This window comes from Pholcus phalangioides, unplaced genomic scaffold (genome assembly GCF_987345545.1).
Source record: "Pholcus phalangioides strain wild (caught in Gottingen) unplaced genomic scaffold, Ppha-v1.0 ptg000031l_1, whole genome shotgun sequence".
In the NCBI taxonomy this organism is placed as follows: domain Eukaryota; kingdom Metazoa; phylum Arthropoda; class Arachnida; order Araneae; family Pholcidae; genus Pholcus; species Pholcus phalangioides.
In genome coordinates, this window is record NW_028301621.1 from 2,088,557 (window position 1) to 2,116,547 (window position 27,991).

The 27,991-nt window shown below is 40.4% G+C and overlaps 2 protein-coding genes across 3 annotated transcripts; one reads left to right on the forward strand and one right to left on the reverse strand.

Moving 5' to 3' along the window:
* Positions 1-1,730: 1,730 nt before the first annotated feature.
* Positions 1,731-27,716, forward strand: LOC149066990 (organic cation transporter protein-like). 2 transcript variants are annotated; one of them, XM_089252938.1, is made up of 10 exons: positions 1,751-1,860; positions 13,893-14,016; positions 14,132-14,582; positions 20,172-20,275; positions 21,735-21,889; positions 22,087-22,255; positions 22,546-22,690; positions 23,439-23,527; positions 24,231-24,445; positions 26,417-26,995. In XM_089252938.1, the coding sequence occupies exons 3-10, from the start codon at positions 14,157-14,159 to the stop codon at positions 26,758-26,760; spliced, it is 1,647 nt and encodes a 548-aa protein (XP_089109064.1). In that variant the 5' UTR covers positions 1,751-1,860; positions 13,893-14,016; positions 14,132-14,156; the 3' UTR covers positions 26,761-26,995. The 2 variants fall into 2 exon arrangements, with proteins under 2 accessions (XP_089109063.1, XP_089109064.1); XM_089252937.1 differs by lacking the exon at positions 13,893-14,016 and having other exon boundaries at positions 1,731-1,860; positions 26,417-27,716.
* On the reverse strand, positions 10,120-10,812 carry LOC149066991 (uncharacterized). Its single transcript, XM_089252792.1, has one exon. The coding sequence runs from the start codon at positions 10,810-10,812 to the stop codon at positions 10,120-10,122; it is 693 nt and encodes a 230-aa protein (XP_089108918.1).
* Positions 27,717-27,991: the final 275 nt, after the last annotated feature.

Sequence of the window (27,991 nt, forward strand, 5' to 3'; positions counted from 1 at the left end):
ATGTATTCATATGGGTATAAACCCTTCCGTAGGAGAAGTGCTGTGTTATTCCCGAAAGCTCTTGTCATATTTACAAAATCACTGGTATTCATTGATTTCACCAGGGTGTCCAGAGAAGCGGATAGAAACTGGAACGAATCCAGAAACCTCAGATAGCCCAGGCTGAAAGAGATAAACTTCTCCATGTTTTTTCCGATGACGTCTATCCGCTTCTCTTTGATCCGGCCGAGACCTTCCATAATGAAGTGGGCGTCACCGAGATGTGTTTCGCCATCTTCAACTGCAAGTTGCAATTGGAGTGCAACGCCGATCTGTATTCACCGGTAACGTGACAATGGTGTCTAACCCGATCGGTTAGCCCCACCGGTTGCAAATGGTGCAAGATTGCTGGCTCTGAAAACTCCTTTCTTCATCGACGCTCATCTTCAGGGGCACCGGGTTATTGAGTTTTTCTGAAATGAGCTTTTCCTCAGAAAGCATGCATTGCAGAAAAATGTGGACGCTGTCTTCTCCCCTGTAGACTGTTGGTTTCCTAACAACCAGTCCATCGGGGCCAACGACGACGTAAGCAAAACCACACGGACGGTGGAGTGTCGTTGGTGTGGTGTATGTGGTGGCAGGATCGGGCGAGCATGCTTCGACCTTTGGCAATATGGCCTCAAAATCGGCGTAAATCATAAAAGGCACCGGTAATTGGAATGAAAAGTTTTTGAAAGACATCCATTTCTCACTTTCACTAGGGGGGAATACTTTCTGCGGACCGTGTTCTCTACACTGGGAAACATGATTTGCGAGAATGTCCGCCGACGAGAACCGCTGCAAACAATAGTCACAAAAGTGACTAGCTCCTTTATGTGTGCGCCGTACTTCCGGAGAAAAGTCGGTTTGTGTTTCGAATCAGACAATAATGTGACGTTTCCTCGTTCTTGATCATCAGCAGGTTCACGTGGCGGTCCATTCTCGTTATCCTCACCGGGAAAACTTCTCTCTCATCAACGGTGAAAACGTTGATGCTGATGTTGTATATACCATACAAATCTGAAAAAAAGAAACTAGCATTGACTTCAAACTAAGTTTGAGTACTAAACTAAGTTTTCAAACTAAGACTAAGTTTGTTTTTACTGCTCCGTTCAACTTGACTGACACGTGTGCTCCACGCTAGGTGGCATTATTTGACATGTCTCTGAATAGCGACGCGTATGCGCTCGCTTACCTGGTTGGTGTTGCTAGACAGAGCGGGGCCATGTTTGGCGTTATGGTTGCTGTTGCCATTGAAATAAGGGACCGGTTACCGAACTTTACGATTCCTCGTATTTATGCGACGAACAGAATGACTTGTTTTATGCGACAACTAAGAAGTGAGCGGTGATGGCTGATCTAGAACGGCATCATTCAAACGATTGATTGCGTTTTCTTTTTATTAGATGAATTTCGATTACGAAAGCGATTACCCAACGTCGAGTGGGTGGGTCATTCGCCAGTGACCTTCCTTGCGCAACGATTTCTCATGGACACGTTGTGTAAACTTTCGACTTGTTTCCTCTACAAACAAATAAAAAAGAAAGTTCTTCTCTCGGCGATAAAAACTTTTTTCTCTTTGCTTCGTTATACATAAATAAATGCACCGCTTTTTTTCTTTCTTATCGAGACTGTTATATGTATAAATATATAAGTGTATATGTACGCGTATCTTGTTTATTCTATCGGCCGAATAAAAAAAAAGGGTCCATCGCGCGCAATTGAACCAACCGACAGTTTGTTGCTGCTGAGGCCGCGTGTGCGTGCGAACGAATTTTGCTCGATCAAACGGATACGAGAAGCGAGTTCCTCCATATAATATAGGGATCCTCTTTGTCAAAAGTTAGTATTGTTTTTTCTTATTCCTGTGCACGTTTGTTATATTGTTTATACGAATCGAACTTGTTTTATCAGAAATTGTAAGGGAAAAATGTTCCCTCTACTGTTGATACAAGGTAGCCGGAAAACTGGCGAGAGATGCTGATTTTTTGGAAAGAAAAATTCATCTCTGTCTACAGGGACTCGAACCCTTGCCTCTCGTATGCCGGACAAGCGCTCTACCACTAAGATATGAAGGCAGGTAGAGTATACATTCCTTGGAGCGTATATATGCTGAACGGTAAAAGGCGATGGTCGTGGTGAAGGAAGAGACATCCATCTTCATAGCTTCGTGCAGTACAATGGTTGAGCACTCACCCTGCATTCGAAAGACCGAGGTTCGAGTTTCTGTGATAACAGAGATGAATTTTTCTTTCCAAAAAATCAGCATCTTTACACATAGCCGTTTATCTTGTAATAATACCATATATATACCGATCTTCAAAAGTGTCTTATATCTTAAGCATAAATTGGAAAAGTGAGCATGCCGTCCCATAGCTCTCCTACGAGATGCAAGCTAACTACTAATATTTGTTCCAATTTTTCTATGAATTTATGATAAATCGGGGGTCCACTAGAAGCCTTGGCCTAGAAGTCCCGCTCAAGGATGCCATGTAGGAATCGGTGGATGAAAATCTAGCGAATCTCACTCGAAATTCCCGACGTGAAGCTGAAACTATAAATATGAAATTCAGTCAGTATTTTTATTTTATAATGTAGAGACCCCCAAAAAATGGATTTTTCAATATTAATCCTCTAAGGTGGTCATGGGGGAGGGTGTTCAAATGTTATATGGGGCAATCATAGCTAAGCCCAAACCACTGAAGCTGTAAATATTAAATTCGGTAAGTATTTTATAATATATACCAGTGATTTCCAACGTGGGCGTTATAGAAAGTTCCGGGGGCGGGGGCGGTAGAAGCTACGGGTATAACATAGAATCTTATGGGTTACATTGCGTTGAGAGGCGATGGGAGAAAACAATTTCTGAAGAAGGGGGCGATGGGACAAAAAAGGTTGGGAAACTATGATATAGACGATCACTATAAAGACGGGATTTCTGAAAACTAAACTCCCAAGAGAATCATCAGGGGATTCAAATGTGATATGGGGAGAAATCTTCGCTGAGCAATTTTCCGATTACCAAATCGACACGAGCGAAGCCGCGGGAAACAGCTAGTAGGATAATATGAACAGTCGAGTCAAAGTATTGTGACTACCTCCTATTTTGTGTCATGAGGTGGTATAGAAATTGAATCTCTTTATATTAGGTTGTCTCTTTTGAATCTGTGCGGCATAGAATGAGTGGTTGATGTTGTATCTGAGGACAAAAACGAGATTGTCACCATTGTTAGGAGAATACAAGTTGGTAGTAGCAGTCTGTGAAATGTTGTCTCATTTTTTTGTCTGGGTTCGCTGTTACATTTACAACCGTTATGATATTTAATTTTCAACAAACACAACACGTGACACCGTAATGTCTGAAAATTGTAAACAGGGTGTGAACAAAATTTTCAAGTACTTCTGTGGCCCCCAATATCTAAGACTTAATTGAGCATATTTATTGTACCCCAACCCAATTATCATCACCAATCTCTATAGTTCTTCCACCAAGCGTTTCCCAGCAGCTATTCCACTGCAGTGAGCTTGGATGTAGATAAAATTAACGTCTTCCCAGTATTTTAACTGTACCCTTAAAGACCACCTGTTGCTGCTTCACGGACTGCACACAACCCTTTTAACCTGGTGGTCACATCAATATGACTCGACTGCGTAATAATCTTCTATTTATGAGACGACTTTTTATCGGAATTCTTTCGTCTAGCTACGAAATCAAAGCTAATAATTACAGTTTTTCTGGAGGGAGGGGCGTGATCTATTAAATTGGAAGGCTTCAAAATAAATCGTCTAATTATCTTTGGGAGGACACGCGAAGCGGCGAGTACTTCGAGTGATGGCGTGATTCGTTTAATTGAGGAGTGATCATTTCATCGCCTTTCCTCCCATCCTGTGTTTTTCTGCCTTCATCCGGAGAGGACAGGCTGAATACGGCTGCTCGTGATTTCATCGAGATAATTAGGAGCCTCTGATATCTATCTATTCGCGGCCGTTTTTATTGCAATACGAAGTGGGGAATATTTATCTGTCATTCGGTTAATGACCGGTGCAATCATCCATTTTACCGCTGTTAATGGGTGCGAGGGTGGTGCAGTGCTGGGAGCCTTGATTGGTGGTATCGGAGTGCAAACTGTAATTCCATACAGTGCATAAACCCCCCTGGGTCACGACTCTCTCGATCCGAGACAGTAGCGCAATTTATGCCATATGGTGGTTGGTAGGTTTGCAGTTCTTTAGAATTTCTGATACCCTAGTTGGATTATACAATTATTGTTTGCCCTTGACAGTCATTTTTGGAAGATGAGCATCTGGTTATTATTTATAAAATGAGAGTTCAAATGGTAGCGACAGTGACTCTACCACTAAGAATTTATTTCATGTTTATAAGAAACACTTGATGCTAGATATAAAATAATGCCATATAAAATTAAATATTCTATATATTTACATATTTACATAACAACCAATTATCTGAGCTTAGATAAACCGAAAAAAAACTCCTTCAGTGATCACAACGTCACAGGATTTTTTTAACAAAAAAGAGGAGCCTTACCAGGACCAAAGTGGGCAAACCATTAACAAATAAACAGCAAAAATTCTAGTTTGAATTTACAAGAAAACCAAGATATAATGCAAGTTATTTACACACACACACAACATTCTTTTATTACATTATGTATACTTACTTTATTTACAATACTTACCAATTTACTACATATTTGAATACCATATAGATACTTACCTATGTACAATATTTACTTGTGTTTCAAAGTCCTGATAGCTGTGGCCTGCCCATCTTCAAAAAGTGTTTGGGTCATTTGAGTAGCAGTATTTGACCTTCTGGATATGCAGAGATGTTCCTTAAGTGCTCGTACTCTGAATTTTCGAGTTTTTGGAAAAATCTATTTTCTATCTTCTGAGTAAATTCATGTACTGTTGGAGTTTTGGTATCTCTTCTTATATTTCGGTTACGGATGGACCAATTTGCATTCAGCAAGTGTCTGAGAGTTTTATTTGGTTATCTTTCGAGACGTACCATATGTTCAGTTCTTGTAAATAGCCAGACTGGAGCAACATATGTAAGAATTGACCTAATGACCATTTTATAGAGATGTGTTCTGTTTCTGTCTGTCAGGGCCGATCTTGTGCTGCAAAGTGTTTTAATCATCTGTTTGGCAATGTCAGCTTTAACAATGACTTTACTGCAGTGTCATTGGAAACAGAGTTTTGTTCAAAGTCACTTCAAGGTAGTGATTATTCACGGGGGGATGAGATTACCATCCACTTCTATGTGCGCAGGTGATGGCAGGTTTGTCTTAGAAGTGATCCACATGAAGACTGTCTTGCTTGCATTGAGCTGCACTCTGCTATTTTAGCACCAATCCTCCACCCGATAGAGCAGCTCCTGAAGATTACTTACAGCCTTTATTGGCTTGCAATTTGTTGAGATCATCATTGTATCATCAGCATATAATTCTTTATTCCCACAGGAGCAACTGGAAAATCGATCAATGAAACTTGCGTAGGCATGGTCCCAGCACACTTCCTTGTGCAATAGATGGTCTGATTGATTTTATAGATGAGACACTGCTGTTAATTTTCACACTGAATTTCCTAGACTGAAGATAGCGCCTGAAAAATTCAATTATTGAGAGTGGAAGGTTAATGCGGATCATATTATAGATGAGACCCTTGTGCCATACTTTATCGAAGCTCTTCCTCAGGTCCAAGAAAACCACAGCAGCTGTATCTTCATAAATCCTGGTCTGTTGAAGAGTCTCTACAACACTCAGAAGTTGAGTAGACGTTGACTGCTCTCTTCTGAACCCAATGTTGTTCTTTGCCCAGTATGGTGTTACCTGATTGCATATTTATAAATTCTTACGGCAACTACTCTTTCAAATAACTTCCCCAAAAGTGATATTTGTCTCCAATTATTAAAGAAGTGCAAATCTTGTCTGGGTTTAGGGATGATCTCCAATTCCATGCTTCCAGTTGGATGGGAAGTACCCCAATCCCAATAATCTATTAAAGATTTTGATAATATATGAAATATAGTTATCTGGGAGATGCTTTAACGCTACATTGGTTATTAGATCGTGACCAGCTGCTTTACGTATTTTCAGATGTTTGATGACGCCCTTCAGCTCAGTTACATCAGTTGGGTATTTAGTTGATCTATGAAATGATTTCGTTTATATATTTACACTTTATTTACAACGGATAATATTTACACAATATAAACGTAAATGCTGGTAGAGAAAAATGTGGCCCGTGCATGGCGAGACACAGACACGCGCGTCGGTGAGTAGGACAACATCAACCATAAACAAACCGAGCCAGACGCCTTTGACTCCCGATTTTCATTGTGATGCCACTAGCAGAAAATACACTAATAATTATACAAGCTGGGAAGATACGCCAGCGCCATCGAGCAGGCAGCACTACAGTACCCCCCTCGCAGTCCGAAGGACGAGGACAGAAAAAAATATTAAATTTTAAAAGTCACGTGCTTCGATGAACGTAGACGGTTTTTCCAAATATTTTTGCTGGTCGTTGTCTTTTTTAGGATGCTTTTCGGAACGATGGAGGAAGTTTTTGGCACGGATACATCTGTGTTTTTGTTGGTTGGCTGAGGCACACTGCCGGTGAGCAGAAAGGCAGGTTTTAACCTGTCGACCGATACCGTGGAAGGTTTTCCTTTCATGAGAAGGCAAAATGTCTTCTCACCACGTTTCAGCACTTCGTACGGTCCGTTGTAAGTGGGGGCGAGTGCTCGTTTCACTGTGTCTGATCGCAGGAAGACGTGGGTGGTGTTCTTCAGTTCCGAATGTATGTACAGTCTCTTTTCACCATGCGCCGTTGCAGGAGTTGGTTGTAGCTGCTGCATTTGGTCCCTTAGAATGGAGACAAATTCTGTGGGACACGGTATGCTGTTACTACTGTTGGTGATTAGATCGCCAGGCAATCTGAGCTCTGTGCCGTATACGAGTTGTGCTGGTGTGGCTTTGAGGTCTTCTTTGTAGCAGGATCGTAGCCCTAACAGGACTGTTGGAAGTGTGTTTACCCAGTTCATGTTTGACCTAGCTATCAGAGCTGCTTTCAGTTGTCGATGAACTCTTTCTATCATCCCGTTAGCTTGAGGATGGTAAGGTGTCGTCCTGATGTGCTGAATACCAAGTAGTTTGGTGAGTTCGTGAAAGATGAAGCTTTCGAACTGTCGACCTTGGTCTGTTGTTATTTTCTCTGGGGTTCCGAAACGACTGATCCAACCAGAATAGAATGTTGAAGCAACAGTGGCTGCTGTCATGTCCTTCATCGGTAAGACTTCGACCCAACGGCTGAATCGATCGATGCAGGTGAGGCAATATGTGTAATCTTGGGATGACGGAAGTGGGCCAATGATATCGATGTGAACGTGCTTGAAACGAGCGTCTGGCATTTATATTTTTCCTGGAGCGGAAACAGTATGTTTGTGCACCTTTGACTTTTGGCAAGGCACACAACATCGAGTCCAGGTGGTGCAGTCTTTCCGAATTGAAGGCCATACAAAGCGATCGCAGACAAGACGTGTTGTGGCTTTGATGCCTGGGTGACATAGATTGTGAAGAACATCGAAAACGTGTCTTCGAAGAGTATTCGGTATATATGGACGTACTCGATTGCAGGATGTGTCACACCAGAGCGGTTTGTCTATACCAACTAAATTGCAGATGTTGAGTTTTAATGAGGAGGAATGCTTGAGAGAGTCAAGCTCGCTGTCGGTCGCTTGAGCTTCTGCGATCTTGGAATAGTCTATTGATGGAGGGCATGCAATGGCTTGTATTCTAGAAAGAGCATCAGAGACTTGGTTCTGTACGCCTGATACGTGTCGTATGTCGGTGGTATGCTGTCCGATAAAGTCAAGATGTCGTGTTTGTCGGGGAGATGTCTTGTGAGGCTTTTGACGAAACGCAAACGTCAAGGGTTTGTGGTCTGTGTAGAGGATGAAATGTTTTCCTTCGATCATGTGTTGAAATTGCTTCACTGCCGCATACGCTGCTAATAGCTCTCTGTCGTAAGCGCTATAATTCATCTCAGCTTTGATAAGCTTCCTGGAGTAGAAAGCGAGAGGTTGCCAGTGCGAGTTGACAAGCTGTTGTAGGCAAGCTCCGATTGCTGTGTTGGATGCGTCTACCATGATAGAGAGTTCGGCTGATGGATGTGGAAAAGCAAGAAGGGTTGCAGAAATGAGTTTTTTCTTGCAATCTACGAAAGCTTGATTTGATGTTTCCGTCCACTCGATCTTCGCGTTGCTTTTGGATTTTTTTTGAAGATATAAACATAATACAAATACAAATACAACGCCACAACAGGCAAATTGCCCAACGAGGTGGCTGAGTTAAGAACATCATGGATCCCCGAGCCCCTACCTACTACTGCTACCCACACATGCACCCCCCCCCCCCCCCGCGGAACCCCCCAACGAATCGGTACATGCGGGAATGTGCGTGTACGTGTAGTGCAACCTGACGTAAAGTTTGTTTCTGTGTAATGCTTGTTATGTGTAGTGCTGTCATCTGCCCCCAGTTTTACAAACTATGAGTGAAGTGTTATGGTTGAATGATTTACCGTTGTAGGACTGTTGCTCTCTGTGGCGAGACTTTTTAACGGGGAGATCGGCTCGCATTTGCGCCTTGAAGTTGGGAACCACAGAAAACCAACTTCAGCCGACCACCACTGTGGGGTTCGAACCCGGATCCTCGCATCACGAGTCCGGCACTATAACCACTCGACCACCACAGCGGCAAATGGAGCTTGTGTTTCTGCTAACCCAGGAAGGAATCTCCGATAAAAATTCAACATTCCTAGAAAACGTTGAAGTTCTTGGATGTTTGCCGGTCTTGGAAAATCTTTTATCGCCTTCACTTTATCATGAAGAGGAGAAATTCCTTTTGATGATATCTTGTGTCCGAGAAATGTGACTTCATCTTGGAAGAATTTGCACTTCAGAGAGTTGATCTTTAGACCATGTTCGGCCAGTCGTTTGAAAACTATGTCCAGGTGCTGTTTATGCTGTTCAGAGTTCGCTGATGCGATGAGGATGTCATCTATGTATCCCGCTGAAAAATTGAGACCAGCCAACACTTGGTCGATGTACCTCTGGAATGTCTGGGCGGCATTGCAAAGTCCGTAGGGCATGAAAGGAAATTCATAAAGCCCGAAAGGCGTGATGACGGCAGTCTTGGGCACGTCAGCTTCTGCCACTGGAATTTGTTGATACGCCGAGACGAGGTCGATGGTCGAGTAGATTGCAGTCCCGTGAAGCATGTGGGTTAGGTCATGGATATGAGGAATGGGATATCTGTCTGGTGTGGTGATCTTATCTAGCTGACGGTAATCACCGCAGATACGCCACGCACCGTTAGGTTTCTTGACCATATGAATTGGACTGGCCCATGCACTGTTTGATGGCCGACATAATCCTTGTTTTTGCATGTCCAGAAATTGCTTTTTGGCGCAAGATAACTTTTCTGGAGAGAGACGGCGAGCTTTAGCAAAAATTGGCCTACCTGTTGTCTCGATGATATGCTCACAGCATGGTTTGGAGTTCAGCGAAGATTTGCTGAGCAGGCTTTGATAAGTTGTGTCACCGTCGAAAAGTTTGATTGAGTGCACTTCTGACTTCCTTAGTTGACAGTTTGCAGTGAGTTTCGTCCTCATGTCGAGGAGGCATCGTCGTCGTAAGTCTGGAAGCAAATTGAAGTTGTACAAGAAATCGGCTCCAAGAATCGGTTTCGGTACCGCGGCCAAGAGGAAAGTCCACCTGAAGTCTCTGCTGAGTTGAAAATCTAAAGTGACTGTTCGCTCACCATAGACGTTTATTGGAGACGAATTTGCAGCGGAAAGTTGGAGAAGTGGTTGACGTTTGTCCGTGCTGCATGCTGGGAGTATTGAAACGTCAGATCCAGTGTCTACAAGGAATGAAATGTTGGTGCTTCGATCGACTACAAATAAGCGACGAGATGTCGTTGGCAGGGAGCACGTCGCGACTACTCTCCGCCCTCGTCGTTTTTTGTAAACCTGCATGGTGAAGTGCACCTTCTGGCTTGATTGCCAAATGTCTTATGGTACAAAACAAAATTGCCTATCCGGAAACGTAGGTGGTGATGTTGATCTCTTTGAACGGGAGAAACGTGAGCGCGAAACACTACGGGAACGCACACGCAAAACTGTTTTCAGTTCTCGGCGTAGTTGGGCAATCTCTCCTTGGAGTTGTGCGATCGTGTCCGATTGTTGACTTTTGTTCACCGCGTCTACACGAGTTGGGCTTGCTTCTTGGATCTTGTCCGCCAGCTCTGCCGTTTTGTCAAGGTTTAGTGGGCTCACGACAGCGAGTATAGATCGAGTAGATTTGGGCAGTTGTTGCAGGAAGAGTTCTGTCAATAGTTCGTCCGAAACGCTGAAAGATTCCGCTCTTCGTTTTAATTCACGGAGAATGTCAGACGGTTTCCGATCTCCTAATGGCTCATAAGCGAGAAGTTTCCTAAGCTGTGTAGACGAGGATTCACTACAACGTGTGACTAGTTCGTGCTTTAGTTTTTCGTACGGCTCCGAAGTTGGCGGGTTCATGAGAATGTCTCGTACTAGAGATGCGTTATCTGGAGGAAGGTTCGCAACGATGTAGTTGTATTTTGTTTTTGACTCTGTTATCGGTTTCGGAGCGGCTAACTCAAAAGTGCTTTCACACATCACGAACCATAACGATACATCACGCACGTTGAATGGCGGTATAACTACGGCACTCACCTCTGCCATAGTGGTTTCTTTTGTTTCACGTCCGATGTCGCCAATCTTTAGTTGATCTATGAAATGATTTCGTTTATATATTTACACTTTATTTACAACGGATAATATTTACACAATATAAACGTAAATGCTGGTAGAGAAAAATGTGGCCCGTGCATGGCGAGACACAGACACGCGCGTCGGTGAGTAGGACAACATCAACCATAAACAAACCGAGCCAGACGCCTTTGACTCCCGATTTTCATTGTGATGCCACTAGCAGAAAATACACTAATAATTATACAAGCTGGGAAGATACGCCAGCGCCATCGAGCGGGCAGCACTACAGGTATAAGGCTGCTGAGTTATCTGGTGGAGGGTTGTGTCGAAATGTCTCTGGATTGTTCGTCGTGCCACTGTGGTGGTCGAGTGATCATAGTGACGGACTCGCGTCGCAAAGTCCTGGGTTCGAACCCCACCGTCACCACAGTGGTGGTCGGCTGAAGTTGGTTTTCTATGGTTCCCAACGTCAAGGTGCGAATGAGAGCCGATCTCCCCTTTAAAAAGTCTCGCCACAGAGAGCAACAGACCTAAAAAAAGTACAAATGTAATTCAATCATAACACATCACTTCACTTCTGAAATATAGAGGGCAGCACTGAAAAATCAAACACAACACTACATACGCACTCAGACTGTTAGGTACACACACAGTTACGCTTCCGGTACAGCTCACTAGGTAATAAATCGCTCATAGAGGCTGATAGACCGAGTCGATACCGTCTAGAGCAGAAGGTATTGCCTGAGTTGTGCTCGGTTTGAAAGAAAGATTGTTCGTCGTATACGTGTTCTACTCTAGACAAGCCCGTAAATTACCGTAATCTTCGGAAGATGGAGGAGCTACCCTGAGTCATCATTCCAACGAAATAAAGGCCAGTAACTAACTGTTCGTCTACCACCGTGAAGGTTGCCGTCAGATCCCAGTTTCGAACCGAGAGAGGAATATAGATAACAAGATATTTCCCCATTTTCCCTAACGAGCTTGAGGCTACCACCGCTATATGGCGCCTTCATTTCCAACCCAACTTGTTAACGACAGTAAATTACAGTATGTACAGAGATATGGTGTTGGTGTGTAGTGAGCTAAAGTGCGAAGTATCTTACTATCGAAATTTCAATGTCATTTGTGGATTTAACATTGAGAAAAAAAAATCTGCTTTTTTTTCTCATCACATTTTTTTTGGGAACATTTGATGAGTTTCTTAGTGCGAAAGCGAGCCATAAAATTTTTTCATACAGTACTTCAGACACGGGCCATCCTTCGAAAATATAACGGTAGTAATTTAACTGAACTATGTTCATGATGGTGATACTATGTTCGATAATGGCTAAATACCTAACATTTAAGCTTCTGTCAAGCACAAAAAAAAATACATGTAGGCCTACATATTTTTTTTCATTTAGATCATGGTCTCCCAAACGTTTTGTTTTGTTCTATCGCCCCCTTCTTCAAATTTTTTTTTTCTCTCATCGCTCCCCAACTCAAATAAACCCATAGGATCCTATGTTAAATCAGATGGTTCTATCGCCACCTTGGACCATTCCATCGCCCACTTTAGGAAACACTGATTTAGACCATAGTTTCCCGCACTTTTCGTGTGGGAAACTATGAAATGAGGGTGATGGAAACCATCAACACTTTTTCAATTTCTTATCTTTTCATCGCCCCCAACTTAAATCAAACCGTAGGGTTCTATACTAAACCCCAATCTTCTACCGCCCCCGGGGCGATTGCCCACTTTGGGAAACACTGATTTAGACTGAAATGACGTGAGCTTCCCGTGAAGATTAAGGATTTCTGTTGTAATCTGAGTATTTCGTAATGTGGTCTAATCGTGCCGTATTCATTCCGTTTCATCAATACAAAAATTTAATCAATTCAACCACAATCATTTTTTTAAAACAAAAATATATCTTGAAACTGAAAATTCAATTACAATCGTATGCTTGTGTATATATGTATAACCACAATCCCTCTTATACATGTCCTGATTACTTATATGACGAAAAATGCACGGGACTTCATTGATGTGGCCACCAAATACTAAAAGTTTAACACTCCTACGTTAGGACCAGAAAATATATATGCACACAAACAACACATGTCTGAGTTACATGTGCACACGGAGTAGTAGCAGCAGTCTTTCCTGATCTTGAAATAATAGCGTGGGATGTTGAGACTGGATTTCCAGCTTCGAGAAGGTTCGGAATTGCACAAGTCATGTGAACCTGGGTGCATCTGGTTCTCCAGGTTCAGGTCTTCGTGGTGGAAGAATTCCCGAGATTCTCCTAGATTTTTCTGCAATGTAAATGCCTTTTTGTGATAGTAATTCCCGTGGTCTTTTTCCCTGGAAATTGATTCAGTATTAAAAAAACGGAAGTGCACGACAATGTCAATACATATATTCATCAAGTTGGTGACATATGTATATATATATATATATATATATATATATATATATATATATGTGTCACCCGTTAACACCTTTGACGTTGGGGGGGGGGGGCATTCACCTCCCCATGTCCCCCTTCCTCCGTATCTTCGCCCATGATTCACGTGGTAATTCAACAACTTGTAAGTTGATGTATTTCGAACCTGTTGATGCTATTCTTTATTTTTTTATATTGTTCCGGATAATGTCTCTCGTACAAGTCCTTGAACTGAAAAAAAGGGCCAAACAAAATGCAGGACGTCACAGATTTATTAAGAATAGCTATTTACGCGTATTCACAAGCAGAGATTAGACAATACACGCTAAACAGAGTTTTTGGAGGACGACTTCTCCATAATATACACGAGTTTCTCTTCTCTCTCAACTACTCTAAAGTTCACCATTCTCGCGAGATCCCATTCTTTTCTTTCTACAAAATTGTCTCTGCGCTATGACGTCGTCAAATCATCGAAGCTATCACCAAACTCTCAAAATTTGTCGCTAATTTAGCAAGATTTACAGAGTAATGCGTTAATTTTCATTTTTACATAATATAATGACTATTTACACCATTTACAGACGAGAAATATACAATGTGAAATTTTTATTTCTGAATTAGTTGTGGAGTGTGCTTGGATCCATATCACAAATTGCCGTGGGTGCTCTTGCACTCACCGCACTCCCGGCTAGGACGCCACTGCAACTTTGTCATGCTGAATGAAGTATGCGATGAGAAACGGAAAGTAAATGGCTGTTATCTCCAGTCCATTTTCTTTTTAACCATAACTATTCTGTAGTTCTGTTTTCATCGATTCAACTACTTGCTGTATATAATGCGTTTAACCTTTTTTTTTGCAGGACGTGAACTAAGGAACGAAACGTGATGTCGTCGACGGCGACGTCCGAAGCTAAGAAGAAAGATGACTTCTTCAACATCATCGGCAGTTTCGGTCCTTTCCAGAAGAAACTCTTCACGCTGTTCTTCGCGGTCAACATCGTGGGCGTCTGGCAGAACTTCGCGGTGACTTTCTTGGCTCCTAACATGGATTTCCGCTGCGTACCTCCGGAGTACGCGCTGCTCGGTGTGAACTACACCGAACCCACTGTCGACTATCCGCACGGTGACGAATCAGTTACGATCGTCAGGTATGGCGATGCCATGGACCAATGTCACCTATTCCCGCTGAGTAACGGTTCCGAGCTAGACAATGTGACCGGAAGGGTCGAAGACGATGGCGATAGTCAATCGATACCTTGCAACCGTTGGGAATACGAACTGAGCTTCTATCACGAAACTATAGTCAGCGAGGTATTTTACTATATTATTTCATTCAAATCTTATTCGTCTCGTTTCCCCCTCCCCCTTGCTTTGACACTTGCTGTAAGCCAGGAATCTTCAAACTGTTGCTGGCGAGCATTAAACAGTTCTCAAATTCCAGACCAGAATTGAATTTTGAGCCGATTCCCAGCCCGGGAGGGCCAACTGCCGGCATAAAAGCTGGCCAAGAAGGCCTGTGAAGAAGAAAAAGTGTTAATGTTTGTAGATAGATATGCGTTTGCATGTATGTGTAGTGTATGTAGAAAGAACTGGTCAAAATTGGTCAAAAGTCATGATCTGGTGAAAAGCAGGCAAATGCCACCACAGTCCACAGAAGCAGGTCACACAATCTGCCGCTAGCAACATCTATTCAAAGTGAAATGGGGGAAAACATCCCTTGGGAGTCGTGACGCAAAAACCCCCAGCAATAACATCAAAAATGCAATACGGGTAATAAGGATCTGTTTCAACTCAGTGCATCAAAAATTAATGGGGATTTATATAGACAAAATTTAAATTAGTATGTAGGCTAAACAATCCGAAAATTCAAAAGTCTTCTCGCTCTTTTTTTTTAATATCTTTTTCGCATGTACATTATATGCAAGTCAAAGTCCAATATGCAAGTTCAATTGGAAAAAACATGTGAGTATACAAAAGTCAATTATTAAAGATGCAAATCGAATAGATGTGAATAAATGTCGAAAAGTGAATAGATACAGAATATGCAAGTAATGTGAGTATATACAGTTGAAAATGAGGATTTATGTATCAAAACAGAGTATAGTCCTCCTCCCACGAGATGAGATTTGGCTACGTCACGTCATGTCACGTCAAACGATTCTATTTTATCCTAGAAGGACATGCCAATCGTGAAAGCTCAGTCACTGATGAACTTTTCTCGATGTGCAATCGTTTTATCAAAAAAAAATTGAATAAAATCATCCGACGTGACGTGACATGACGCAGCGAAAATTCATCTCGTGGTCGGAGAACTATATGTGTACAATGAGATTTGAATAAGACACCTTTTCAGATTTTCCCAAGTAAGGTGTCCAATTTGTTTGGGCCTCCTATACTCCCTTAAGCAGTCAGCATCATAGTCAACTGTTTCTTTCAAATGTTCAAACTGAGAATTAAACATTCGATCGAATTGATCATAGTTCAACTTCTTCATATATGTGAAGAGGTGAGGTATATCCAAGTCTTGTCTGATGTTAATTCCACGAACAAACCAAGGGGCTCCAACAAATTTTCTAAGTATTTTATTCTGAGTGCTCTGTAATTTTTTAATGTTCATTTTACAAGCTTGCTCCCAAGCTGGCGAAGCATAGAATAATACAAATGCAAATACAAATACAACGCCACAACAGGCAAATTGCCCAACGAGTTGGCTGACTTAAGAACATCATGGATCCCCGAGCCCCTACCTACTACTGCTACACCACACATGCACCCCCCCCCCCCGCGGAACCCCCCAACGAATCGGTACTTTCGGGAATGTGCGTGTACGTGTAGTGCAACCTGACGTAAAGTTTGTTTCTGTGTAATGCTTGTTATGTGTAGTGCTGTCATCTGCCCCCAGTTTTACTAACTATGAGTGAAGTGTTATGGTTGAATGATTTACCGTTGTAGGACTGTTGCTCTCTGTGGCGAGACTTTTTAACGGGGAGATCGGCTCGCATTTGCGCCCTGAAGTTGGGAACCACAGAAAACGTAGGTAGATGCTTCATAATGTAGGTCTTATTATATAGATTTGAAGAGAATGATTTTGTTTTTAATGAGAGTTTTGCCTGTGGAAATGTGATACGATTCAGCATGATTTGAGCATCAAATATTCGGTTTTCGTTGACTGAATACTTTATTTCTTAAATATCAATCGTACAGCAAAATGTTGTTTGCACAGCATACTGACTCTTTCCTTTCTCCCAATGATATGTGTTTCACGGCATCTTTACAGCATGTCTCTGCATGTATTGTTCCCCCCTACCACCACAATGGCCCATCGATATAGCGTTATATGCAGCGAGAGTTCTTAGTGACAAATACAGAGAAATATATTTAAATTTAGTAAGCAAATGTATTCAAACAAGCAGTTAATAATTGTTTTGATTTGTGTTTGTTAGTTGATAATATATTTATATTTGGTTGGTATTTTATTTATTTCAAGTTTAAAAGACTGCCTACGCAAACTAATCATTGAGACAAGTCTGAGATCAATAGAAGGTTAAGTTAGTCGCGTACTTCTCTCTATTCACAAGAAAAAACACTTTCTCAGTAAATTAAGTAAATGATATGAGAAAAAATAAGTGTAGGTATGGTGTATGATCCACCGTACTGTAGAAAATGTTTCTACTTCTGTCTTAGGAATAATGTAACATGGGGGGAAAAAACTCGCTACTGCTTATAAACTTCATTACCTTCCAATCATTTTTAAACTTGGCTCATTGTAACCTTCTTGTTTCAACAACCCGATGCAAAACCTGTGTACCTCCTGATGAATTAATAGAACACAAGAAATTGAATACAGAATGAAATTAAAAACACAATATTCGTTTGTAACTCAGAACGTTTTATGTAAAACTATAAAAAAAAATGTTGCCAAACGCTTTCTAGCTTCATTTATGATATTAAAAAAATTCAAAGATTTTACGACATCGCGACTTACAAGTGTATCAATTCGTGGTTCTTCGGTGAAACAGCTACATCTTGATAAAGCTGAGCCAATCTCATCAATGAAATCATACATTTTAAAGTTACATACAGCCGTAACAAAATCCTCTAGGGTATTGGGATCGTTAGTTTTTGAGCAATACTTCACGGATTTCAGTTCGTACACTTTACGAAGATGTTCGCAAAAGCCCTCATAAACGCATTCTAGCATTTGACTTCTTTCCTCCAGTGTAGGTTCCCTATGATTATGGAATCCTACATACTCCTCATAACAGGAAAGCAAGTTCTGATCATTGAAATCAAAACTTTGCTGACTCAGTGTGACGTCGGCATTCACACTAACGAGGTTATTCCATTGGTCATGGTAATTGGTCATCGTCATGGTAAGCATTGACACTCGATAAAACACGTTTCGAGATGATCCTGCATGATAGACTTGGAGAATATAGAAAACTACATTCTAAGAGGTTCACAAAATTTTCGCATCCACATAAATATAAAATCTTGCAAAAATATGCTGAGTTTTCTTAATTACAAAAAAAAACTCTCGTGAACTTTTTATTTTTTTGGAAGAGTTGAAACACACATCAGAATGCAAATTGACTCATAACGCTGTTGGCCTTGAATGTAAGAAAAAAACTCAAGTTATATGACCGCAGATAATGTACAAAAATTCGGTTCTCTGTGAAAAATGCACGTTTCTTAAATTATTGGCGAGATTTTATTAAGTGAGAAATCAAAATAAGGAGAACTAAAGATAAAAATAACAACAGTCGATCTCGCTGTAACGTTTTTCGAAACCGTATTGACCGTTCGTTGAAGTATAGTTGGGAAATCAGATTTTTCCTATCTGAAAAAGTCGAATGCTACTTGGTGCTGATGTCTGAAAATCTGTCGATTTTATTTGTTTTGTGTCCGTGTCCTATGTTTTGCGGCTTGAATTTTGTATCAATAGTTTCAGAAACATGCACATTTCTTAAACTATTGGGTAGATTTTATTTATTGAAAAATCAAAATAAGGAAACCCCGAGAGTGAAAAATCGAAATAAAGACAACCAAATGTAAAAATCAAAAATAAGAGGAACCGGAGAGTGAAAAAAATATATATCTTCGTAAAAACTACTAACATGGATGTCTACTAACACTAACAAATTCCCTGGACAGATCGTAACGATCTCTTGGGAATACGTGCTTATCACGTTATTATTATTCTATACTAATGGGCTAACAAGAGAGATTATCACCAACCACAACCAACAGCACCCTCAGGCAAGAATACGCCACACACACACACACAAAGATGGTTAAAGTGAATACTGGAGTTCGGTAGCAAAGCGACAACGCAACAAAGGTTGCTGAGAGAGAGCTCTTGTGTGGGCCGGTATAAGGAAAAAATCAGTGGCCAACACACTATTGTAACAAACAGACGAGTATAACACAATCGAAGGATGAGAGAGGAATTTTACCGCCACATTTGTATAATAAGAACAAAACCACACACGTAGCAAAACGGGCCATTTTTGGTCATCGTATTCAAGACATTTTCTTATTGAAAAAAATCTGATTCAAAAGAAAAAAAGTTTTCCCGCTATCAGTAAATGAAAAACGATAAAAAAATATATATATATGTATGTATGAAAGCAGCGGTATTTCTTATGCGGTATAAAATCTTATGCTCTCCGTAAATATATAATAGGAAGAATTGTCGTATACGCTAAAATTTATCGTACGCCCCATAATGGAAGTGATCCCTGAGAAGAGTTTCGTCGCAATAGATATTTTGACAAAAAGCGACAGAGAGAACCCTTGTGTGGTCAATGAGGTCCACACGTTACAGGATGAGAGAGGAATTCTCCCGCCACATTTGTAAAATAAGAAAAAAAGAGAACTACACACGTAGCAAAACGCGCCATTTTTGGTCATCGTATTCACGACATTTTTTATTGTCGTGCTATAGTCGCAACCGAGGGTTTTATTTAACAGTTCGTAAGAAATGTGGGAGGAAAAAAGCGCCGAAGCAGCAACGTCCATAACAAAAATAAAAATATAAAAACCACTAGGAGAAGAAAAGGGTAGAGTGAGAAAAAGAACTGCCCATAACAATAAAAAATAAAAATTATATAAAAGCCCTAGGAGAGAAAAAGGGGGGGGGGGAGACAACTCCCCACCATCGAGGTAAAGAAAAAAAAGGGAGAGGGAAAGAGTTTTCCCGCCATTTCGCTGGGGGGGGGTGGTGACGTCACTTCCGGTTGTAAAGTCCCTGACCAACATCAGGGTGGGAAGAAGGGGGATGGGTGACGTCACTTCCGGCAGTATGCCGACCCCCAACACTACTCACCGACAGAGTTTAAACTGCAATCAGCAGTCAAGTGCTCAAAAAACTGCACCAGCGTTAGTAATGAAGTAGTAAATGCTCATTGTGGATAATACGAGGCCACGTCCACTGGCGCATGTGCATATATACGCACATTTGATCGAAAAATGGACTGGTTCCTATTTTTTACTTTCTACATAACCACTAGATCACTTACCAACTAAACCTGTGTAAGCGGCTCTTTACGTCTACATACTTTTGAAGTACTCGGCGACTTGAAATTTAGTTAACTACTAAATTATTTAAACCATGTAAACGGGCCTTTAGACGTGAACGGGGATTCTCTTGGGGGACTCCCAAATCCGAGTTGAAGGGGCGAAAAAAGCTTTGTCGACCAAAAAAAACGTGGGCAGGTTATACCAAAAATAGGTTCCACACGAGTAGAGATTTTTTCTCGAGCCGCCCCTGGACATGAATTATGTCCTGTTTGATGCTGACGACGTCAGCATAAATGAATGATTTTTTTTCTAAAAAACGGACTTCTATTACTTAAAATTACATGTAGTTTTTCTTTTCCCTCTTTTGTATGATCGAAGTGGGACCTAGTCTGCGACAGGCAATGGCTGGTTTCTTTCGCCAAGTCCATCTACATGATCGGCTTCATGGCTTCGGTGCTGGTATTCGGGCAAATGTCAGATATGTATGTATGTATCGATAAATGATTGTACTGTGCCTCTGTATAAATATACAAGATACTGAATTTCTCACTATTCTACATCCAGAATACATTGAGATACATTGATGCAACTTCGGGGTTTAACGGTAAACAAAAAAATATACATTGTTAAAATATTATTTTTTAATATGAAAACAGAAAACACATTAATTATGTGAACTGGAAAGCAAAAAATGAACAACGAAAATTTCAAAAAGAAAAAATAGAAGAATTCAAAAATGAAAACATTTTTGAATTTTTTTTTAATTTTTCATTTTTGAATTCTTTTTTAATTTTTCATTTTTGAATTCTTTTTTAATTTTTCATTTTTGAATTCTTTTTTAATTTTTCATTTTTGAATTCTTCTATTTTTTCTTTTTGAAATTTTCGTTGTTCATTTTTTGCTTTCCAGTTCACATAATTAATGTGTTTTCTGTTTTCATATTAAAAAATAATATTTTAACAATGTTTTTTCACTACACTACATATTACAGCTTTCCTATGGCGCTGGTATTAGTGAGTTTCGACAAATTTTAAATTTTCATAATGTTTATTTTGTACATTTTTCTGTATATATAATATATATATATTAATAAAATTACCTGCTATTTTTCTATGCAACACTAAAATCGTACAAGCAAGAAAAGTGTGTGTGTCTTTGAAATATTTATGATGTCAGAGTTATGCGTGTTTCATGTTCGAGGAGTGCTGCCATCTGTCATTTACGTGGACAATGGTTCATACCGATAAAAATAATCGATCGATACTCAAATAAGAGAAAACTGATTTTTTGCTTTGTGTATGCAAGATCATATCTGAAGAGTACCTAAAGCAGTTCTGGATTACGTTGAAGCTTTGCACACGAAGATTTTGTGCAAATGCTGCAAGATTTCGTTCACATCACACAATGAAGTATTTATACTCGTCCACTCGGAAGACTGAATTCACTTCCCTCTTATCTAATATCATACCGACCTATTTTACGACGTCCCGGGTGAACATTATTCATTATAATACTATTATGTATTTAATAATCACAAGCTGGTGAAAATCGATGATCTTTGGTGAGGATTGACTATCGTCATATTAATCATACGGATACTGGCGTTTGGCTGACTATTACTACGTCTTCTTCCCAACCATGCATGTACCTCGTAAACATTCCTCTGGGGAATTTTTAACGAATAGGTGCATTAATATAAATGACGGCCCAAAACGTTGAAGCTCAAAATAACAAAAATTTCAACACCAAATACCGAAAACGTAGTCAAACGCTGTTTGGTGTTAAGATTTTTATTATTTTGAGCTTCACACTACGCGTTCGACTCTGTCATTTATATATTACATACACTACATCCATTTTTAGTTTATTTCCATCTTCTGAAGACTAAAAAAAAAGGACCCAGCACCTATTTAAAAATGAATGTTTTTTTCTTCTTCACAGCGTTGGCAGGTATCCGACAATGGTGGTGTGCTACGTCATAACCCTGGTGGCCGGCATGCTGTCCGTCTTCTCTCAGAGTTACCTGATGTTCGTTATCTTGCGATTTTTTCAGGCTTTCGGAAGAACTGGACTCTCGACCACCGGCTTCGTGTTGTGTAAATATTGTTCATTTTATTCGACCTAATTTGGTTCCGATACTGTATCTGCAGTTACTTCATCGCTAAATCCATTTTTCAAAAATATTACCTTTTTTTGAGAATGCACGTAGTTTAATATAGAGAGGTGCATAAATGATGGGTCTAGTTTTTCGGATTATTGAATGTTGTTGTTTTTTTTCTTCTCCTGTCGGCAGTGATGGAAATAACAGGACCCGAAAAGAGGACTTCAGTGGGGATTGCTATTCAAATCGGATGGAGCGTCGGCATGGTTACGCTGCCGGCTCTAGCCTGGTTCGTCAGACCCTGGATGTGGCTCCAACTGGCCATGGCCTTGCCGTTTATACCTCTGGCTTGCATATGCTGGTAAGTTTGCATCTGAGAAATTATCCGCATTAATGCTGGTAGATTTTCCCGGACATTATGTATTAGTTTTCGTTTGTTCCCGCCGTCGTTGAAAGTGGAGTTTAATTATACGAAAAATTTAATTTCAAGGACATGAAATCAAATCACGCAAAAATGATAAGAAAATTAAATACATCAAGGACATCAGTAGCATAACTCTTTAACTGTAAGATTTCGGGTTTGTGTTTCGTATTCGGAGTATTTATGTGAAATATTATGAAAGAAAACTGATGCGTGTATTTGCTTTGCAGCATGGTTCCGGAATCCCCAAGATGGTTGAGAACTCAGGGCAAAGTAGCCAAGTTCGAAAGGGTTTTGGCGAAGGCTTGCAAACAGAACGGTCGGAGCTCGGAGTTCAATATCGCCAACCTCATGTCCTTGGAAAATTCTAAAAAAGTGAGTGAGTGAATCAATTGAACGGAATCATTAAAACTGACGTGTCCCAAGACCAGAATCACGAAATTTTTGATTTCACAGTGGGGGTGGGGCGGTTGAATCGTAGAACGCCCCCCCCCCCCCCCCCATAAATTAACCTTCGCGTGCCATAAAAAAATATAGTTTGTTTGGTTTTTCCACATTTGTTTTAAAAGAGTATAAAATTTGTTTCTTTGATTCGGATTCTCAGAGAGAGATAAACGTGAGGTCCCTCCCAATGGTTTTACCCGGGTGGCACCGCACATCAAAATGTTGAACAATTAAAATTCACAATACACCACGCGCTGTCACTGTTTTGAGCCATACCTTGTTGTTTAAAAGCGGAATGTACGGTAAAGTATATTTTTTATTCTGGGATGGATAAAAAATCAGGTTTATCCCAGAGTTCCCCTAGGCTAAAGCTCTTTCAGCCACCCATCAGGGTCGCCTTTAAAGGCGGCATATGAGGCTTTGCATCCGGGCGCTAGGTGAGCTCTATATATATAGCCACCCCAACTTTCTTTTTCCTCTCTTTATCTTTTCTTGTCAAATATTCACCTTCTAATTCATTGAACAATTAGGAAATCAATAAACCTAATATTCACCGTACGGCTTAATTTATGTTGCATTATACGTTTCACATATGCATATAACACATTACCGTTATAACATATAACGTATACACACATATTTGCGTTACATTTTCTATTTTTTTTCCATCGCTGTTCAGAACCAGAAGAATGACGGAACCAAGACGGTCTTGGACTTGGTGAGAACGCCGCAGATGCGCAAAAAATCCGTGTGCATGTTTTTCTTATGGTAATTTGTGCTTTTTTTCTTACTTCATTTGTTTATTTTCTTTTTTTATTTTATTGCTCATTCTATCCAACGTTGTTATGAAATTTGTTTCGTGAGCACAAAAACTCCACCAAATTGCCGGTTCTGAGCGACACCACACTAGAGATAGTATGACATATACAGTATATCTCTCTAGGTAGTATGGTATTGTTTTGAGCCCAGTTGAGGAAAGACAAACGATGCCACTCATCATTATGCTGCTACATGATATGTAACGTGTTACCATCTTTGGATTGGGTGCTTCGATCTATCCACCAAATCAGAAGTGAAAAATATGTTTGGTGGAATGTTTAGCTTCAGGGTCCTGCGTCATTCATTAGTCCATACTTTGGTATCGTTCACCAGAACGAGTCTGATATCTTACTCATTTCTATATAATGAACTGAGTCTCGTTCAGCCATTTATTTCGACAGACATCGTTCTTGCACCTCGTCCTTGTAGCCTTGAAATCGATCTTCAACAGCAGCTTGTGTGAATCAGAAAAATGGAGGTTTAATCATCGATTGACGGTCAATAATTGACCGCCCAAACACCATAAAAATCTAATCTAATGAAAGAATGCTATTGGCTAGATGTTCTTCTTATAGTGGCATAATAATTACCATTTTTTTAATACCATGTGTTAATCGTACCTTTCGCTTCTTTTTTCTTCATGCCTGTCCAGGTTTGTGAACGCGTTCGTGTACTACAGTCTGGCCTACAACACGAATGACCTCGGCGGAGACCCTTACCTGAACTTCTTCCTGTCAGCCTTGACTGAATTCCCGTCCTATCTGACGGTGTATTTCTCGATACGCACCGTGGGAAGGAGGATGTCCCTTATCGTAGGGATGCTCGTGGGCGGTGCTTCGTGCGCTGCAATCATGTTCATACCTCCAGGTAAAGCAAAAGAATCTTAACTTTGCCCTTTTTTCTGCTACGAAGAGCCTACATTATAACTTACATTATGTCATAGGCGAAGTATGAAATCCGGAATTCTGTATAATGCCTGGTTTTTGGGTAAAATACAAAACAAACTTGTGTTTAGGAAAACACAGGTTTCTAATTATACCTCAAGTTCATGTATAACACATAATCAATTACGCTATTTCTTAGGTTTGGTAATAATTAACACAATTACCGCAATTTTGTAGTGATTACATACACAAATTATTTATGCGTATGTAAAGTTTCCAGCATATGTGCAGGGTGCACATAATTAAAATTCTCCTACTCAGAGCTGTCCACAGTCGTATAACCACTCATCCGAAACTTTAAAAACGCCTTAAACCACGGGTATTTTTTTCCGAGAAAATTTGCAAATCATCATAAGGTACCGTCTCTGATTCGGAGGTTGGCAGTCATGGCTCTCCATCCCACTCGATCTTGAGCTTGCCTCTTTAACAAATGATAACGTTATCCACTCCACTTCTTCAGGTCCTCTGTCCACATTCTTCTTGGTCTTCCTCTCGTATCCTTCTAATATCAGCATCGTGTCCTCTCCTGCAGACTCTCTTAGGAGATGTGTCAAGCATACTTCCACTTCCTCATTGCAGCGTTTCTGCATCAGAGTGTCAAGATTTCCAGTTCTCCTGACTTCTTCATTGATGATTTTGTCAGTCCACTTTATTTTTAACATTCTTCCTCCGTAGCACCAAACACCAAATAAGTTTATGTTTCTTTTGATTTCGTTGTTCCATGTCCAGAGTTCAAATGTATACGGTTGGACCGGCCATACATAGCATCTAAGGAGTCACCTCGTTTTCAGTTTCATGTTTAGGTTCCTCCTTAAGAATTCCTTACATTTCCAAAAAGAATCTTTAGCAAGCTGAATTCTCCTTCTTACTTCCATAGCGCTTCTTCCATAATTTTTTATGTAGCTTCCTAGGTTACCTAACTGAATTTGTCCACTATTCCAATGCGTTCATTTCCTAAAGTAAAAATTGTTATTTCGCCTTCTTTTTCATTAAAAATCATGATTTTTGTTTTCTTTGTATTTATTTTGATGCTAAAATCTTTTCCTGCTCTGTTAATGGATTATATTGCTTTTATCATTTCTGATGTTTTAGTATTGCTAGAAAATTAGTACAATGGGAGAAGGGCTCAGACCATGAATGATCTAGAGCATGTGTAAACGCGTAAATCATCAAAAGAGTGACCCACAAAGCAAAAAAACCATGTCAGTGAGCAACCAAGAGAGCGACCTAGAGTGTGTGTGAGTGGCCAAAACAGTGTGCAAGCATGTGATTGTCTAAAACAATGTGCAAGTATGTAAATGACTAAAAGAGTGTGTGAGCATGGGAGTGACCAACAGAGTAAATTAGAGACACGGGTGTACTAGCAGGAGGTGGGGGGAAAGGCCAAGCGGGGTCAAAGCACACGGAAAATTCGAGAAAGAGTAGTCAAGAAAGTTAGACTAGAATGGGAGAACGAGGTGGCAAAATTGTGCAGCTCACAGGCAGCGAAACCATAAATTCACCTTTGTTTACCTCCTGGGTTCCGCACATAGTGATTGCATAGTGATTTGTGCTTGTCTAGTTGTGTTCTATCACCCCCTAACGCAGGGCCGAATCTAGGATTTTTGCGGCCCGGGGAAAACATGATTTTGCCACCCCACAACTTAAATAATTTTATAACGGTGTTCTTTGTTCCCACCTAAAACAGCGCCCCCTATATTTTTTCACCCGGAACAGTTGGCCCTGCCCTTACTTATGCTACATGAGTTTTGAAGTACCCTGTATAAGCACACACACATACACTGTCAATGAATTAGTCACAAAAATTACTTCTTTTTTTAAGACTTTATGCTTAACACTTTTTCTCGCTATAAATTCATGATGTCATTAACAGTTCCTTTTTTCTTAAACGCAGATATCTCGTGGTTGGTTGTGACGTTCGCCATGATCGGAAAATTCTTCGTATCTGGTACTTTCGGCATCCTGTATTTGTACACGACAGAGCTTTTCCCGACTGTCGTCCGAAACATAGCCGTGGGATCGTGCTCCACTTTCGCTAGAGTCGGTTCGATCCTGGCGCCCTTCGCCAGAGAGCTGGGAAAAAACACTCACTACAGCGTGCCGAATGCTGTGAATGCAGGTCTGGCGATTTCGAGCGGTCTCGTGGCTATATTATTACCGGAGACGAAGGACAGCGTCATACCGGACACTTTGGAGGAAGGTGAAAACAGTTCCGTTGAAATCATCGGTCTGCTCTGAAGAACTCTTGGAACGAAAGTTCACGTCAAATCGGTGCTCGGCACCGGTCAGCAAACAGCCGCTGCCACACATTTCACATGGTATGCACACCATTCAAAATTTATGATGGCAATCCAAACCACAACGCGGAACAACTTAGAAGAGAAAAACTTATTTTCTACGAATTCAAGTCAGTCTTCGCGTGAAAATTGTGTTAATGTTCCTATTAAAGAGTTAGAATATATCGTTATACCTGACCCGATGTACATGCTTATGATATAGGCCTACACCATGTTGTGATACACATTTTCTTTTCTTTTTTCTTTCTTTTTTTTTAAATTGAACCCAAACACATCATTTCAGACACACACATGGAAGCATGAATGTTGATAGAGAAACAGTCGAGACAGAAGGTTTGTCTTAAGAGCACCATAGCACCCTTTTCCTGCAAAGTGATTTTTCTGAGACCCCTACCTAGCTAGAAAAATCTGCCTACTAATTTACATACTTTCGAAAATTTTACGCAAATGTTATTATCATGAGGATTCCCCCCCCCCCCCGCACTTAAAGGCCCCTGGTCGTGCCCGGTAAAGCCCATACGTCAAAACGACACTGCGAGACAGGCAAAATACAGTGGCTCGTATTCCAGGAATACGGAATGTCTCGTAAAATATGGATATATGTTTTTCAATATCCACCCCAATCTTACGTATTCGACGTCTTTTTTTCCTAATTCCATTTCAATTCACAAAATTTGCAGTAGCCCTTTATTTCCCACAAAAAGCAGTTTTTAGGGGGTTTTAGCAGTAACTGGTCATTTTCTCAACAGATAACAAACTGTTACGAAAATTATGTTAATAGTCCTTATTTATCATTTATTATATTATTTTTCGCCGGTAAATAGCCATTAATTTATAGTCGTTGCGGCTGGAACCAATAAGTGAAGAATATTCAATGAATCTTCTTTTCCAAATCTCAAAAAAAAAAAAATTTAAATATGGGAGTTTTTTTTTAGTTTCGTTTTTGAATTAATTAAAAAAAAAAAGGAGCAGCCAAACTTAATTATTAGCCATAGCCGAAAAGACCTTAAACAATAAATAAAAGAATCCATAGAAATTAATTATCGGGCAATTAATGTAATCAACTACAGAAAGAAACTGAATATAAAACCTGAATTATAGGACGCATTATTCGGGAGGGGTGCGGAAAGGAAAAAAGGTTGGGAACCACACTGTTCTACAACGTTTTCCAA